Source organism: Phyllobates terribilis, unplaced genomic scaffold (genome assembly GCF_046119375.1).
Source record: "Phyllobates terribilis strain yellow unplaced genomic scaffold, ASM4611937v1 Scaffold_2__4_contigs__length_985480577, whole genome shotgun sequence".
NCBI lineage: Eukaryota > Metazoa > Chordata > Amphibia > Anura > Dendrobatidae > Phyllobates > Phyllobates terribilis.
Genome location: NW_027362762.1, coordinates 103,341,003 through 103,359,491, shown reverse-complemented (window position 1 = coordinate 103,359,491; position 18,489 = coordinate 103,341,003). Strand labels below are relative to the sequence as shown.

General features: G+C 43.7%; 1 protein-coding gene across 4 annotated transcripts in view; it reads left to right on the top strand.

Moving 5' to 3' along the window:
• The window catches only part of ATP8A2 (ATPase phospholipid transporting 8A2), a 999,149-nt gene that overhangs the window by 299,170 nt on the left and 681,490 nt on the right, over positions 1–18,489 (top strand). For all 4 annotated transcript variants that reach the window (XM_073662455.1, XM_073662456.1, XM_073662454.1 and 1 more), the window contains one exon: positions 6,880–6,929. In XM_073662455.1, coding sequence (XP_073518556.1) covers positions 6,880–6,929 — 50 coding nt within the window. The remainder of the gene's footprint in view (positions 1–6,879; positions 6,930–18,489) is intronic.

The following is an 18,489-nucleotide window of genomic DNA, read 5'->3' as shown; positions in this document are numbered from 1 at the left end:
GCACATCTGTATCCTTCCGGTCAGGGCCGTGTACCCTTAGGCTGGAATCCTGTAGAATCCAAATCTGTGTCTCTTTGGATGGAGCCATGCTACAAAAACTACTGTCCTAAATAGACTCTCTGATTCTTTGATTCTAGTCTGTCTGCTACAAAGGCATATGTTCCTTAAATAGTCCACAATTGTCCTTTCAAGCACACATCCACAGGTCAAGCAGGGAAGGTGCAGGGCTCATGTCTCATTGTTTGAGCATTTAAGCATTTAATCAATTTACATAGTTGCTATCCCCCTGCTCTTGTAAATCAACAACTAGCTGGCTTAGTACAATATGCAATTAGCATAGTAACAAACATCATTATTCACAGACCAATGGAAGTCAATATTCAGGGTTATACAAATACTAGTTTGTCCTTCTTGACCCACCAAAGAAACACACACAATCAAAAGTCAACACAAACACAACAGTGTATAAGTCTCTTGGCCTAACAAATCTAGACTTCTGGCTAATTAAGATTAGAAGCTGTGTCATCACAGGGCGTAATTTGAAAAATTGTGGAAATGTTCACAGGGTATGAATATTTTTCTTAGGCACTGTACATAAATACCGTGGTGCAAAAAAGTGTTTGCCCCCTTTGTGATTCCTTACTCTTTTGTGTGTTTGTCACACTTAAATGTTTCAGATCACAAAAATGTAAACATTAGTCAAAGATAACACAAGTAAATACAAAATGCAGTTTTTAAATGAAGGTCTTTATTTTTAAGGGAAACAGAAATCCAAACCTACGGGGCCCTGTGTGAAAAAGTGATTACCTCCTAAACCTAATAACTGGTTGGGCAACGCTTAGCAGCAACAACTGCAACCAAGCGTTTGCAATAACTGGCAATTAGTCTTTTACAGCGCTCTGGAGGAATTTTAAGGTCACGCCATAGCATCTCAATCGGATTGAGGTCAGTACTTTGACTAGGCCACTCCAAAATCTTAATTTTGTTTTTCTTAAGCCATTTAGAGGTGGACTTTATGGTGTGTTTTGCATCATTGTCCTGCTGCATAGCCCAAATGCACTTCAGCAGTTCACAAACAGATGGCTGGACATTCTCCTTCAGGATTTTTTGGTAGACAGCAGATTTTATTGTTCTATTTACCACAGCCCCAGACCAGCACACTACCACCACTATATTTTACTATTGGTAAGATGTTCCTTTTCTGAAATGCTGTGTTTCTTCTACACCAGATGTAATGGGTAATACACCTTCCAAAATTCAACTAAAAGTCTTGGTAATCATCAAATCCTGTTTTCTGGCAAAACTGAGACAAACCTTTATGTTCTTTTTGCTCAGCAGTGGTTTTCTTCTTGGAACTCTGCCATGCTGCCATTTTTGCCCGGTCTCTTTCTTGTGGTGGAGTCATGAACACTGACCTTAACTAAGGCAAATTAGGCCTGCAGTTCTTTGGATGTTGTTGTGGGGTCTTTTGTGACCTCTTGGATGAGTCGTTGCTGCGCTCTTGGGAAGGTTGACCGCTGATCCATGTTTTCGCCATTTGTGGATAATGGCTCTCACTGTGGTTCGCTGGAGTCCCAAAACTTTAGAAATGGCTTTATAACCTTTTTCAGACTAATAGATCTCAGTTACGTTGTTTCTCATTTGTTCCTGAATTTCTTTGGATCGCAGCATGATGCCTAGCTTTTGAGGATCTTTTGGTCTACTTCACTTTGTCAGGCAGGTCCTATTGAAGTGATTTCTTGATTGAGAACAGGTGTGGCAGTAATCAGGCCTGTGTGTGGATAGGAAAATTGAACACAGCTTCCCAAAGATGTGATAAACCACAGTTACTTTATATTTTAAGGGGGAAGGAGCAATCACTTTTTTCACACAGGGCCCTGTAGGTTTGGATTTATTTTTCCCTTAATACTAAAGACCTTCAGTTAAAAACTGCATTTTGTGTTTACTTGTGTTATCTTTGGCTAATATTTAAATTTGTTTTGTGACCTGAAACATGTCAGTGTGAAAAACATGCAAAATAATAAGAAATCAGCAAAGGTACAAACACTTTTTCACACCACTGTATATGTGTGAGCGTGTGTATATACATATACAGTGGGTGAAATAAGTATTGAACATATCACCAATTTTCTAAGGAAATATATTCCTAAAGGTGCTACTAACATGAAAGTCTCACCAGGTGTCTGTAGCAACCCATCCAATCCACATAGGCAAAGAAATCAAACCATGGATGTTCATAAATTAAGTTATGTATAATAATGAGAAATGACACAGGGGAAAAGTATTGAACACGCTTACTGAAATGTAATTAATACTTTGTACAAAAGCCTTTGTTGGTAATGAAAACTTCAAGACGCCTCCTGTATAGAGAAACTAGTCGCATGCATTCCTCCGGTGTGATTTTGGCCCATTCTTCACAAAAACACTCTTCAAATCTTGAAGGTTTCCTGGGCTTCTTCTATGAACTCTGAGATTTAGTTCCTTCCATAAATTTTCTTTTGGATTCAGGTCAAGTAAGTGGCTGGGCAATTCTAGCAGTTTTACTTTCTTTCTCTGAACCAATTGAGTTTCCTTTGCTGTGTGTTTGGGATCATTGTCTTGCTGAAAACTCCACCCTCGTTTCATTTTTAGCATCCTGGCAGCAAATTTTTATCAAGGATGTCTCAGTACATTTGTCCATTTATCCTTCCTTCAATCATATGAAGTTTGCCAGTGCCGTATGCTGAAAAGCAGTTCCACACCATGATGTTCCCACCTCTAAACTTCACTGTTGGTATGGTGTTTTTAGGGTGATATGCAGTGCCTTTTGGCCTCCAAACATGGCGCATATTATGACATTCAAAGAGTTCAATTTTGGTCTCATCGGACCAGACTATATTCTCCCAGTATTTCACAGGCTTGTCTAAATGTTGCTGAGCAAACTGTAAATGCGCTTGAACATGCTTTGTGTTCAGCAATGAAGTTTTGCGTGGTGAACGTGCATACAGGCCATGGTGGTTGAGTGCATTTCTTATAGTTTTCCTTGAAACAGTTAGGCTATGTGCCCACGATGCAGAAATGCTCAGGATTTTTTCCTGAGCGTTTCTGCATCTCCCTGGCAGAAAAAAACGCATGCGGATTGTACATGCGGATTGTACATGCGGATTGTACATGCGTTTTCCTGCCAGGGACATGCGGATGTGAAGCGTTCCTCACTTGCATTTCCGCATGCGGGTGTCAAGCACTTTCCAAGCGATTTTAGCATCACTTGGTAAGTGCTTGACAACTTGGTCACACTATGTAAATCCATGCAAACAGAATGGATTTATATAGTGTGACCCGAGAGAATGTCAAAAAATAAAAAAATACATCTATACTTACCTTCTGATGGCCCGCGCTGTCTTGCTTCAATGTCCCGGCTGCCGGCAGCGGTAGACTGAAGTACCTGCCGACGTCAGCGTCGCGTGACCCGTCACATGACTCTGACGTCAGCGCAGGTCCTTCAGAACTGCCGGCAAGCAAGGAGGAGTGCACCGCGGGCCGCCAGAAGGTAAGTATATATTTATTTTTTATTTTATTCTTTTTTTTTACAGTTTTCTATGGTACCCGGGTCCGGAGGAGAGTCTCCTCTTCTCTAGTCCTGTGTACTATCCGCACAGTGGAACGCGTGGATTGCGCATCTACATATACAGTGATGCGTAATCCATGCGTTCTAATGCAAGTCAAAGTCGGCGAAAATGCAGTGCTTCTGCAAAATAATTGGTAGTGCTGCGTTTTTTTCCGCAATGATAATCCGCAGCGGAAATTTCCACAGCATGTGCACAGCACATGCGGATTATCATTGGGGAACATGGCAGACCTTCTACGAAGCGTTTTCTAAGCGTTTCTGCAGCGTTTTTGCCGCTGCGGAAATGCTTAAAAACGCATCGTGGGAACACAGCCTTATGCCTGCTGATTCCAGGTCTTTCTGTAGCTCTCCACAGGTGGTCCTTGGCTGTTGTACAACTCTTCTGATTCTTTTCACTCCTTTGTCTGATATCTTGCACCTGGTTATGGCCAGTTTATGGTGAAATTATGTTCTTTCCACTTCCAGATTATTGCCCCAACAGTGTTCACTGGAATCTTCTGTAGTTTAGAAATTCTTTTGTAATCAATACCATAAATATGTTTTGCAACAATAAGGTTGCAAAGGTCTTGAGACAGCTAACTGGTTTTACCCATCATGAGATGTTTCTTGTGTGGCACCTTTGTAATAAGACACTTTTTTATAGGCCATCAATGGAACTAGCTGATATTATTTTTCACTAAGTGGCAGGATTGCTGATAGATTTTAGCTGGGGTCATGACTTGATATGACTTTTTGCACCTCTTTCTTCATGTTTTCAATACCTTTCCTCTGTGCCATTTCTCAATATTACACATAACTTAATTTGTTGACATCCATGGTTTGATTTCTTTGCCTGTGTGGGCTGGATGGCTTGTTACTGACAGCTGGTGAGAATTTCATGTCAACAGCACCTTTAGAAATATATTTACTTAGAAAATTGGTAACGTGTTCAATACTTATCTGACCCATTGTATATATATATATATATATATATAACACTGTGCAAGTGTTTTAGGCATGTGTGGAAGCAATGCTGCAAAGTAAGAATACTTTGAAAATAGAAATGTTACTAACGTATTTTTCGAACTATAAGACGCACCGGATCATAAGATGCACCTCAAATTTTGGGGTGGAAAATAGGAAAAAAAATATGTTTTATAAAATCGGAGTCCATCTTATAGTCTGAATAGGTACGGGGCATTGGAGCGGGGGTCACAGGAGGCAGGGTCCTTCAGGAAGCCAACGGGAGTGGAGGAATGTTACGGAACCTGGGTGCGAGAAGGCGGTGCTTTAACAGCGGGCAGTTGCAAAAGGGCCAACAAGTGCTAAGCATCTCTGGGAACTCCTTCAAGATTGTTGGAAGACCATTTCTGGTGACTACCTCTTGAAGCTCATCAAGAGAATGCCAAGAGTGTGCAAAGCAGTCATCAAAGCAAAAGGTGGCTACTTTGAAGAACCTAGAATATAAGACATATTTTCAGTTGTTTCACACTTTTTTGTTAAGTATATAATTCCACATGTGTTAATTCATAGTTTTGATGCCTTCAGTGTGAATGTACAATTTTCATAGTCATAAAAATACAGAAAAATCTTTAAATGAGAAGGTGTGTCCAAACTTCTCATTTAAAGATTTTTCTGTATTTTCATGACTTTGAAAATTGTACATTGGTCTTCCAACAATCTTGAAGGAGTTCCCAGAGATGCTTAGCACTTGTTGGCCCTTTTGCCTTCACTCTGCGGTCCAGCTCACCCCAAACCATCTCGATTGGGTTCAGGTCTGGTGACTGTGGAGGCCAGGTCATCTGGCGTAGCACCCCATCACTCTCCTTCTTGGTCAAATAGCCCTTACACTGCCTGGAGGTGTGTTTGAGGTCATTGTCCTGTTGAAAAATAAATGATGGTCCAATTAAACGCAAACCGGATGGAATAGCATGCCGCTGCAAGATGCTGTGGTAGCCATGCTGGCTCAGTATGCCTTCAATTTTGAATAAATCCCCAACAGTGTCACCAACAAAGCCCCCCCACACCATCACACCTCCTCCTCCATGCTTCACGGTGGGAACCAGGCATGTAGAGTCCATCCGTTCACCTTTTCTGCGTCGCACAAAGACACGGTGGTTGAAACCAAAGATCTCAAATTTGGACTCATCAGACCAAAGCACAGATTTCCACTGGTCTAATGTCCATTCCTTGTGTTATTTAGCCCAAACAAGTCTCTTCTGCTTGTTGCCTGTCCTTAGCAGTGGTTTCCTAGCAGCTATTTTACCATGAAGGCCTGCTGCACAGTCTCCTCTATACAGTTGTTGTAGAGATGTGTCTGCTGCTAGAACTCTGTGTGGCATTGACCAAGTCTCTAATCTGAGCTGCTGTTAACCTGCGATTTCTGAGGCTGGCGACTCGGATAAACTTATCCTCAGAAGCAGAGGTGACTCTTGGTCTTCCTTTCCTGGGGCGGTCCTCATGTGAGCCAGTTTCTTTGTAGCACTTGGTGGTTTTTGCAACTGCACTTGGGGACACTTTCAAAGTTTGCCCAATTTTTCTCACTGACTGACCTTCATTTCTTAAAGTAATGATGGCCACTCGTTTTTCTTTACTTAGCTGCTTTTTTCTTGCCATAATATAAATTCTAACAGTCTATTCAGTAGGACTATCAGCTGTGTATCCACCAGATTTCTGCACAACTGATGGTCCCAACCCCATTCATGAGGCAAGACATCCCACTTATTAAACCTGACAGGGCACACCTGTGAAGTGAAAACCATTTCCGGTGACTACCTCTTGAAGCTCATCAAGAGTGTGCAAAGCAGTCATCAAAGCAAAAGGTGGCTACTTTGAAGAACCTAGAATATAAGACATATTTTCAGTTGTTTCACACTTTTTTGTTAAGTATATAATTCCACATTTGTTAATTCATAGTTTTGATGCCTTCAGTGTGAGTGTACAATTTTCATAGTCATGAAAATACAGAAAAATCTTTAAATGAGAAGGTGTGTCCAAACTTTTGGTCTGAATGTATGTGTGCGTGTGTATATATATAATATATTTAATTTAAATATCATCTTTTTCTTAAATAATTTTGACAACCATTCCTGATCTCAAGGACCATGGCTTCAATAAGGAAAGCTATATATCTCATGCTTTCGGACAGTCACATTGACACTTTTTGCTCTGGGTATTGATGAGGAGCCAGTACATATACAGTGATTGCTTCTTCTGTCCACCAGGTGGCACTATTGCCACAATTACATCTATTGGCCGGAAATCAAATAAGTTTTTCATTTCTCTTTTCCTAGATGGGGACTGAACAGACCTATGAGCTTCTCAGTGTACTGGAATTCTCAAGGTAACTTTACCCAGCGCTTATCAGTCACTTAATTCTATGTCTCCCACATGCGGAGTGTCTTTTTATTCCGGCTATCTGTTAGTTTGATCGATATTTCGCTTCGTTATGTATATTATTAAATCATTATTTGATCGTTGAGAGAGGGTTTGTGCATTGCTTCTCATTACCCCTCTTACCACAAGGAAAATATTTCCAGCAAATGAAAGAGAACGCAGAGTATCTTTTTACACATCTAATTTTCAAGGATAATAAACTTCAAGGAGGGAAATAATGAGCTGATTATTATTAAGTTCTTGGGGAAATCATTCTTTCCTATTTTATGAAAACTTGACGAATCCCAGCGACTTTTAGGAGTGTGAATTAGGTCAATTGCAGCAGGATCCTTTGTTTGTGGATGAAATGATTGAGAGGGACTTGTACTAGAAGAAGTGGCCACGTCTGTCTTAAGTATAAAGGAAAAATATGTTCAATTTTCAGGAATTTCTGTCGTCCTCTTCTTGGAAATGTTAGTTTCAAAGTGTTTTTAAATTATATCAAATAACAAATAAATGCTATCTTAATTTTGTTTCGGCATCTTCCTCCTGACTAGTGATGAGCGAGCATGCTCGTTACTCGAGATTTATGAGCATGCTCGGGTGTTTTCCGAGTATCTTCAGCATGCTCGGTGTTCTGTTTGAATCACTCCCATGTGAATGATTTGCAACGGTTTGACAGCTTTAATACATGTGAGGAATTAAAGCTGTCAAACAGTCGCAAATCTGCGCACTGAGTGACTAAAACATAACAGCCGAGCACGCTGAAAATGCTCAGCGAGCACCTAAGCATGCTCACCGAAAGGGTTAACAGAACATACTCGCTCATCACTACACCTGACCACTGCTGAATTGGATCCTTGTCATGCACAAGCTTCTGTGGTTTATTTTTTTTTAAAGGGCCATTAGTAGTGTTGAGCATTCCGATACTGAAATATCGGGTATCGGCCGATATTCGCGGTATCGGAATTCCGATACTTAATTCCGATACTTTTACAATATCGAATACCGGAATCGGAAGTTCCCATAATGCTTGCGCTCTGCAGTGTCTCTGAAGGATGACAAGCTGGATGGCAGCGCTCAGCTGCGATCCAGCCTGTCATCAGAATGCCATCCCAGCGTGGGAGAATTCTCCTGATTGTTTAAAAGCCGGCGTGCGGTAAAAAGCCGCCGGCTTTTAAACAATCACACAACCCCATACTGCTTCCCCGCAGCCTCCCACCCCGATCCTCCGCTCCCCTCGCCACCTCCCATCCCGATCGTAAGTTAGGACCGGGCGGGGAGCGCAGCACCAAGGAGCGGGGAGCGAAGGACCCGGGCGGGGAAGCCGGCAGTGAAAAGACTTCACCTCCGGCTTTCCTGTTCTGTGCTGCGCTTTCCCGCCGGTTATTTCAAATGAACAGCTGCGGTATCAGGTGATGCCGATCAGCTGTTCATTTGAAGTCGCCGCGGTGCCCTCAGAGGGTTCATGTGAGTTCATGCTTGACTGCATTGCATGAACTCACATGAACTTTCCCACGGTCGCACAGGTCAGCCTCACCTCCCAGACCCTTCATGATTGGTGTGTGTGGGTGTCTGTGCGATGTGTGCGGGTGTGCGCGGTGTCTGTGCGATGTCTGCGGGTGTGTGCGGTGTCTGTGCGATGTCTGCGGGTGTGTGCGGTGTCTGTGTGATGTGTGCGGGTGTGTGCGTGCAGGCAGACATAGGCCGATGTGACACTACTACTCCCATCGGCCTATGTCTGTCCCCCGTCCACTCCTGCCAGCAGGATCAGCTCGATGGGAGCAGTAGTTCCCATCAGCCTGATCCTGCTATTTAAATTGCCCTACTGTGTCCCCAATAAATGTTAAATACATGTCATTGGTGGCCAGTGGTTGCCTACAATAAATTAGTTCATACATTACCTGTCCCCGCCGATCGCCACCTAAAATAAAGTAAAAAATAAAAAACTACACCTATACTCACCTAGACACCTAATTCCCCGAAGCCATCGATCTCCTGTAATAAAATATAAAATAATAAACCACAACCTTATCCTTACCCCTCCGTAGTAGTCCACGAGTGTCCCACGATGATCTCCAGTTTAGAGCAACCACATAGAATGTGACCGCTCTGAACCGCTGCTGCCGCTAGAATGACGGGGCCGTAAAGCAGCCCCGTCATTGCATAAGCGGGTTCGCCGGAGTTCAGGCAGCGCTGCTCCGGTCAACTCCTTTACGGCCCTGCTGTATCGTGAGAAATTCCCACGGTACAGCAGTGCCGTAAAGGAGGTCTCCGGAGCTGCGCTGCCTGAATGCACTCCGGTGACCTCAGTCAGTGGCTCCCGCTGCCGGGAGCGGACGTGTTCCCGGCAGCGTGAGCTTACAGCAGCCATGCACAGCTGTCACCATCTCCAGATGTGACAGCTGTGCATGGGAGATGAGCGCAGGAACGTGGACAGGTAACTATTTTTTTTTAGTAAACTAAGAATTTAATAAAATTGTGTGTTTTATTTCAAATAAATTATTTTTTTTTGGGTGTAGTGTGTTTTTTCTTTTTAACACTTTGTAGGTTAGTAATGGGGGTGTCTTATAGACGCCCATCATTACTAACCTGGGCTTCATGGCAGCTGGCGCTGACATGAACCCCAGCCCTATTACCCCCTGCCACCGCACCAGGGCAGCGTGGAAGAGCGAGGCTAAGTGCCAGAATTGGCGCATCCTACGGATGCGCCATTTCTGGGGCGGCTGACGGCTGGTGTTTCTAGCCTGGGAGGGGGCCAATATTCATGGCACCCTTCCTGGGCTATTAATATCAGCCCCCAGCTGTCTGCCTAGCCTTTGCTAGCTATTAAAATAGGGGGGACCCCACGTCATTTTTTTGGGGGGGTTCCCCATTTTAATAGCTAGTAAAGGCTAGGTATTCAGCTGGGGGCTGATATTAGTAGTCTGGGAAGCTCCGTGGGTATTACCCCCTTCCCAGGCTTCAAACATCTGCCCCAGCCGTCTGCTTAACCTCCGCTAGAGACTAAAATTATGGGGGATCCCACGCCAATTTTTTTTTTAAATAAATCCTTTATTTTAACACTAAATGACATTTGAGGAGTTAATAAAGATGCAGTCCCTAAATTATTATTTATTTTTTAATTAATTTTTCCCAAAAATTTTGACGTGGGCTTTGCTATATTTTTGTATGCCAGCCAGGTACAGCATCCAGCTTCTATGAACGCGCCATTTTCTGGGGTGGCTGCCGACTGCAATTTGCAGCGGGGGGGGGGCCCAGAAAGCTTGGGTCTCCCTGCGCTGCAGATTCCAGCCCCCAGCTGCCTAGTTGTACCTGGCTGGACACAAAAATAGGGAGAAGCTCCACGTATTTTTTTTTTTAATTATTTCATGAAATTCATGAAATAATAAAGAAAAAAAGGGCTTCCCTATATTGTTGTGTCCGGCCAGGTACAAATAGTCAGCTGGTGGTTGGGGGCAGCCCGTTCCTGCCTGCTGTACCTGGCTGGATACAAATATAGTGCAAAGCCCCACGTCAATTTTTTTTTAATTATTTCAGGAAATTCATGAAATAATTAAAAAAAAAATTGATGTGGGGCTGCGTCCTATATTTGTGTCCAGCCAGGTACAGCAGGCAGGAACGGGCTGCCCCCAACCACCAGCTGCCTATTTGTACCTGGCCGGACACAACAATATAGGGAAGCCCTTTTTTTAAAAAATTATTTCATGAAATAATTAAAAAAAAATTGACGTGGCGCTTCGCACTATATTTGTGTAGGCAGGAATGGGCTGCCCCCAACCACCAGCTGCCTCTTTGTACCTGGCCGGACACAACTGTGACACCCCAGGGGTCTGGTTGCCACAGTGATAGAGATATTACGTCTGAGAGCAGGTGGGAGGTCTCTTGGTCAGGGATCCTGTGCATGCCACACCTCCTGCCCAGTCCTGGGAGGGGAAGAACTTCCCCTATATAAACCTAGGGCTGAGGCAGGGTGAGTGAGTAGAGAAGAAGTAGAGACAGAGAAGAGCAGCAGATATAGGAGAAGAACATCAGGAGCTCTGTGGGAGCAGTGCTACAAGGAGTCAGGTGCTGGCAGCTGCAGAGCTCGCCCTGACTGAGAAGTTATCACCGGACCCGGAGTCCGAGGCTGTGGGGACTAACTCCTATCCAGCAGCAGAAACCGACCGGCAGGGGATTGCAGGTCCTCTGGCCCAGAAACCCGAAGGCACGGTCACACGCGTGGGACCAGCACCGCCGTCGTGGAGCGGAAGCTACTAGAAGGCCCCGAGTCACCGGCCATACGGGTGAGCACCACACGGTACACTCAGGGACGTGGGCTACTTATACCCGCCTCTAGCAAGGTAGCCGGAAGAGTATCGTTAGTTTGGGAGGCCTACAACTCCGCCTGGCCAGGGGAGATCCCATCTGCTCAAGGACTGACCAGGCCCCAATCGCTAGCCAGTACTCCGGGAGGGTCTATCTTTGTCACCAGTAAAGACCCTGAACTACACCGTACCGTCTCCGAGTGGTTCCTGCTACCCCCATCATCCACGTCGGTTGCCCTGAGGCCATACCCCTCCCGTTGGGGGTTATACCATCACGCTGCACAATCCTACCACCGGCCTCAGCAGTCTGCCCTGCAGCAGCAGCTCCTTAGCTGTACTCAACGGGTGGCGTAGTCGTCCAACATCTACCGCTAATACAGCGCCACTTAGTCTGACTCCCTGGGCACGGACCGGATCACCGCCACGAGACTACAACCCTCAAGAGATCCGGCTCCGGGTAAGCTCCCGCGTGCGCAACGCAGCACGACACAGGCCCAGGGGCGCGTCACAACAATATAGGGAAGCCCTTTTTTTCTTAATTATTTCATGAATTTCATGAAATAATTAAAAAAAAAAAATACGTGGGGCTTCGCCCTATTTTTGTGTCCAGCCAGGTACAACTAGGCAGCTGGGGGCTGGAATCTGCAGCGCAGGGAGGCCCAAGCTTTCTTTTCTGGGCCCCACCCGCTGCAAATTGCAGTCCGCAGCCGCCCCGGAAAATGGCTCGTTCATAGAAGCGCCATCTTCTGGCGCTGTACCCAACTCATCCAGGGCCCTGGTGCGGTGGCTCACTGGGTAATAAAGGGGTTAAGGCCAGCTTGGCATTATCAGCTGGCCCTAAGCCCGAAATTCATGGGGTCACGCCAATATTAGACATGACCGCCATGAATTTCTAGTAAAGTATTTAAAAAAAACACAACACCCAGAATAAAGTCCTTTAATTGAAATAAAGACACAATTCTTTATTGTTCTAAATTAAACTATACTTACCATCACGCCCATTCCAGCTGAAGCCAACGATCTCCTGCAATAAAAGAAAAATAATAAACCAACCTCATCCTTACCTTCCCATGGATCCCACGACAGCTTCAGCTCTGCTACATCGAGATGACAGGCTGGACCGCAGCAGAACGCTGCCATCCAGCCTGTCATCCCGCAGACACTGAGAAGCGCAGGCATGCTTGCGCTCCTCAGTGTCTCTCTGTGACGGCATAAAGATGAGCCGAGTTCATGTCCAATGAACTCAGCTTACCTCATGCACGTCACTGACAGCGTGGGAAAATTCTCCTGCACTCAGCGCTTCAGCGTGAGAATTCTCCCACGCTGTCAGTGACGTGCATGAGGTGAGCCGAGTTCATTGTCGGCTCATCTGGATGCCGTCACAGAGAGACACTGAGGAGCGCAAGCAAGCCTGCGCTTCTCAGTGTCTGCGGGATGACAGGCTGGATGGCAGCGTTCTGCTGCGATCCAGCCTGTCATCTCGATGTAGCAGAGCTGGAGCCGTCGTGGGAACCATGGAAAGGTAAGGATGATGTTGCTTTATTATTTTTCTTTTATTGCAGGTGATCGTTGGCTTCAGCTGGAATGGGCGTGATGGTAAGTATGGTTTAATTTAGAACAATAAAGAATTGTGTGTTTATTTCAATTAAAGGACTTTATTCTGGGTGTTTCTGTTTTTTTTTTAACTTTTACTATGGGGTTAGTAATGGGGGTGTCTTATAGACGCCTCTCCATTACTAACCTGGGCTTGATGTCAGCTGGCATTATAAGCTGACATCAACCCCAGCCCTATTACCCCACTGCCACCGCTACAGGGCAGTGGGAAGAGCGAGGCTAAGTGCCAGAATTGGCGCATCCTATGGATGCGCCATTTCTGGGGCGGCTGACGGCTGGTGTTTCTAGCCTGGGAGGGGGCCAATATTCATGGCTCCCTTCCTGGGCTATTAATATCAGCCCCCAGCTGTCTGCCTAGCCTTTGCTAGCTATTAAAATAGGGGGGACCCCACGTCATTTTTTGGGGGGGGGGTCCCCCATTTTAATAGCTAGTAAAGGCTAGGTATTCAGCTGGGGGCTGATATTAGTAGCCTGGGAAGCTCCGTGGGTATTACCCCCTTCCCAGGCTTCAAACATCTGCCCCAGCTGTCTGCTTAACCTCCGCTAGAGACTAAAATTAAGGGGAACCCCACGCCAATTTTTTTTTAAATAAATCCTTTATTTTAACACTAAATGACAAGTACAGTAATCAACACTATCACTGTACTTCATATATATGTGACTGACATGTTTCTATCTATCTAATCTATGTGTGATGCTCTATTCCTTCTATTCTAAATTGTCGGGTACAGATGCTGAATTGCCGGCCGGCTTTTTTAAAGAGACGGTGCATGAAAACACTATTATTTTTTTATATAAATCCTTTACACTAAATGACAAGTACAGTAACCAACACTGTCACTGTACTTCATATATATGTGACTGACATGTTTCTATCTATCTAATCTATGTGTGAAGCTCTATTCTGTCTGTTATAAATTGTCGGGTACCGCTGCTGAATTGCCGGCCGGCTTTTTTAAAGAGACGGTGCATGAAAACACTAATATTTTTTTAAATAAATCCTTTACACTAAATGACAAGTACAGTAAGCAACACTGTCACTGTACTTCATATATATGTGACTGACATGTTTATATCTATCTAATCTATGTGTGAAGCTCTATTCTTTCTGTTGTAAATTGTCGGGTACCGGTGTATGCGCTGATGAATTGCCGGCTTTTCGCATACATTCTACATTATTCTTAGTTGTTTTACTTCATGTAGAATTAACCTACAAGGAAAGAAAGGGTTTATTTTCATTCCGATATTAGTGTCCCATTGACTTGCATTGGTTTCCGGTATCGGAATCGGCGATATCCGATACTTTTTGAGTATCGGTCCGATCCAATCCGATACGATATTTCCTGATATCGGAAGGTATCGCTCAACACTAGCCATTAGTTTGAAATTAATTTGTCTTCAGCAAATGTTCAGGGTGGGTTTTAAAAAGGACCACCCCTCCATCCATACTAGATCTCAGCAATAAAATCTATACAGAGGGTGTCAGGTGAAAACAAGTTATCACCTATCCTTAGCTTCATGATCAGTGGGGGTCCGACCGCTTAGATCTGCAGAACAGGGCACTTTTATACCCGTTAGAATGATGCAGCTATGATCTTGCCTGACGTACATTCATGAATGGAGCGTCATTCTGGCATTCGACCTGCCCGTCCATTCATAACAGGGGTTAAAAATCCCTGTTCTGGTTCTGCTGATCGGTGTAGGCCCCAGTAGTTGGGACAACCCCTATAAATTGTTTTTATTTTTAAAGGGGTTGTCTGGGACTTTAACATTGATGGCCTATCCTTCTGGCTGTGAAGTGTATCTGTGCAGAGCGAGCTGTCAGTGTCGGGGCGTGCTTACAGCCGCTGTTCACACTGCTGCTCACAATGCTGCTCACAATGCTCCTTCAACGCCTCTATTACTCAAAGCCGGCGGCTCGCAGGAAGATTAGAGTTAATTTTCTCCCAGAGCCGACTTCTCTATCGGCAGACGTGATGGAAAGAATAGCGCTAAATGCTTTACAATTCTTCCTGTCAAACTGAGTGAAATTCCTATAAAATCCTATGGACCCCCTATTTTAAGTTAGTGGGGTCATTTTAGTGTCTGTCTTATTTGTACATGAAGAAAGCACTGTTTCTGGCCATTAAAGACTTATAGCCTTCACTTTTCATCAGCATACACTTTGCAGGCTGTATCTCAAATTTTTAGTTACCTCTGAGCTAGTGGATGGTGACTAGCTGATTTGGTGTCTCCCATACACTGCACAGATACATGAGCGATTCCTGCTCTCCTCTCTCTGTAGCTCATGTACGTATGAAGTAGGAGGAGCAGCATGGAGGACATTACACAGAAGAACTGATCAGTGTAGCTGTAAATCCAGCACAGGGGTGTGGTGAACACTTACTTATACTTAGGGCTCGTGCACACGACCGTAAAAATCTGTGGTTTTGATGGATAGCACTCATCCCCATGTTTTTCTTTTATGCTGTGCACATATCCGATTATTTTTCCTGGTCCAAGGAAAAATAATTACACAATGTACGATTTGATGTTGATATTTGGATCACTCTCAGCCAGTCTATGGGTCTGTGAAAATCATTGGACTGCACTCAGATGACATCTGAGTGTGGTCTGATTTTTACAGACAGAATGGAGAAGGTGGAGAGACTTTTTCTTTCTCCACCTGTGAGAAAATCAGATCACACTCTGATCACCGTCTGATCCAACAGTGATCAGAGTGTGATTAGCTTAATCGGACAGATGAGAGAAAAACAGTCGTGTGACCTTAGCCTTAGGGCTGATGCACACGACCAATATCCTAGATAATACCCATGACTTTCTATGAAGCTGTGCACGTCTGATTTTTTTCCTCGCATCGAGTGATCTAAGGAGAAAATCGGAGATATGTACGATTTTAATCTGAGTGTTGGATCAAAATCGGCAATGCAAGTCTATGGGTCCATGAAAAACATTGGACCACACTCTGATGAAATCCGAGTGCAGTCCGATTTTCACGGACTAACAGTATAGAGAGGGTGGAAAAACTGTTTTTTTTTTCTCTCCACCTTCCGAGGAAAACTGATGCCACTCTGATCAAATTCTGATCAGAATAAGCGGACTGTTTTTCTAGGATGGAGAGAAAACGGTCGTGTTCACCTATCCTTACTCTGCTTCTCACCCTGCTATCTTCTCTTCCTCCATAGATTCTTATTGACAGCTGTAATCTGATCCCTCAGTAAGCTCAGTCTATTTTGACCAAGTGAATGATGAGTTCAGGAGGCAGGGGGAAGGGAAGAAGTGGCTCACTAGTGGAGAAGGAGGGATATTTCTCTAAGATATATTGCAAAGTTTCCTACATTTGCTTGTGCTATTGATTTATACAAAAATCGACAGTGACCATTTAAACCGCAGCCGCGTGACATTGCCTGGAACTGGCAATTTGTAGCGACTTTACTTTTAGCATATTGCATACGAAAATCAAGAACACAATACACGAAGATGAGAATAAATGCTTTACTGCAAGTCGTCCTCATTAATCCCCTGACCAGGCCTGGCTTCCAGATCCAGAAGACCTCATTTCCATCACCTTTAATGTCTTCTAGGAAAGCTACTAATGAGGAACCCACATCCAGGTCCTCCTGCCAAACAAAAGTCATGAGCCATACTTATTCCCGGAGCCAAGTTGTGTATTTGTGTAAAAGAGAAGGTCATCTTGTTACTCGCTGCTCTGTTTTGTGTATAGTCCATGCTGTTCAGTTCTTCTCCTATGGTAAAACATGAAATAATAACCCTTCCTTCCCGATGGGCTATTTATGTCAGATGTGTGAATAATGACCATTTTAGCTAAAGTGCCCTTTGACTCTCTGAAACATGTATAGTAAAATACGGTGATTTGCTCCAGTGGTGGAAACATTAAATTGTAACTTTCAATTAGGCCTGATATATTACTCTGTGGGCACGTAGATGATTTGAGGCAAAGTCAACTCCAAAAGATTTGAGAAAACATAGCCCAAAATAGTCCTCTGTGCCCGCAGTGTCAGAGGTTAATAACATGAGATTTGAGGTTGGTTCTGAGATGCAGATAAATTGAGTCTTAAAAGAAGATTAAGAACAATGAGCAACAAATTCATGTTCCAGAAATGATTTATAATAGTGTCCTTGTTCTATATAAAAAAAAGTTTTAAAACTTTCTAATAAACTTTATCGTTCAGTTTCCCACTATTTTTAAGATGTCTGTTTGCTGACAGTGATTGGGAACATTTAACATTCAGAAGGTGAAATCCTGTACAGCTGTAATACTTTTCACAGCCGCCCATGACAATGTGTCCCGGCTCGTTAATGCTCAATCAGTTAGTTCTCAGCAGCAAAATTGTTCACCTGTGTATGGTTTGCTACAAAGTATCAGTGCATGTAAAAATGTATCAACTGAAGGATGTTTAGCAGTTGCCCTAATATTTTGCTACAGGTGTAAGGGAATTTGTCAGTAAGAAACTGCACATGCAGTTTTGAGATGTAAATCCAGCAACATCTTTATTTCGTCTATCTGTTGCTAACCATCGACATCTTTATTTCGTCTATCTGTTGCTATCCATCGACATCTTTATTTTGTCTATCTGTTGCTGCACTTGCAAAAAATTAGCATTTTCATTCATATACAAATAAGCCATTAAGGCCGCCCCCCCATTCAGAAAACTGGCATAAAACATTTTGAAATGTAGCAACTTTTTGAGTTTTCACGTCAGTTTCGGGCTGCTGTTCCAAAAAAGGGAGAAGCTGGAGAAGAGTCATGTCAGGGCATTGCTACAGCTGCCTGCCAAATTTTTTAAAAGTGGCTTAGTTTCCTAATGTCTCCAGTCTCTGACTGGAGTAACATTTCTGGCTAGGAGCATGGAGGCACACACCACTAATAAGATGCACCGAATTCATGGCTTGCGGAGCATCTTATTCCTTCATGCTCTTCAATAAGAATGGCATACAGAGCGCTTCCCGAGCCTTTGTCTCCAAAAGTTGTTTCCCTGCCCAGCGCAATCTCTTTAGCTTGATTGACAGCTTACTGTCTGATTAGGCATTAGACAAGTAATTAAGACAGGGAACCATCAGTCATAATAAAGGGGCTGGTCCTGGGCAGGGAAAAAGACTGAGGAGGGCTTGTTAAGTACTCTGACACACCCAGAGCACTTAGCTTTTTCTTTCTTATGCAAATGAGTTAATTTCAGATGAAACCTGCAAGAGATAGGCAATGTAAAGTTTTAGATGGATTTATATTTCAAAGACCTGCATGCCCTTATATCTCATATGCTGTTTGGGAGGGGGGGGGGGGGTTGAGTTTACTAACAAATTCCTTTTTAAATTGAGTTTTTATGTTAAATATATTTAAAAAAATGTATAATATATGTTTTTTTTAACTTTCCTTATCACCATATAACAAAAAGTAATAAATTGCAAATTTCACACTGGCCACTAGACCTCATTTTAAACTCGCTTAGTGTTCTGTTAAAATTACTTTTCAACTGTGTCATTATCATCACAGACCATGAAAGGTGACACTTATATATTTAGTAAATTACACAGGATCCACCATTCACAATCGCTGACCTCACTCCCTCTCTCTTCACAATGACCTTT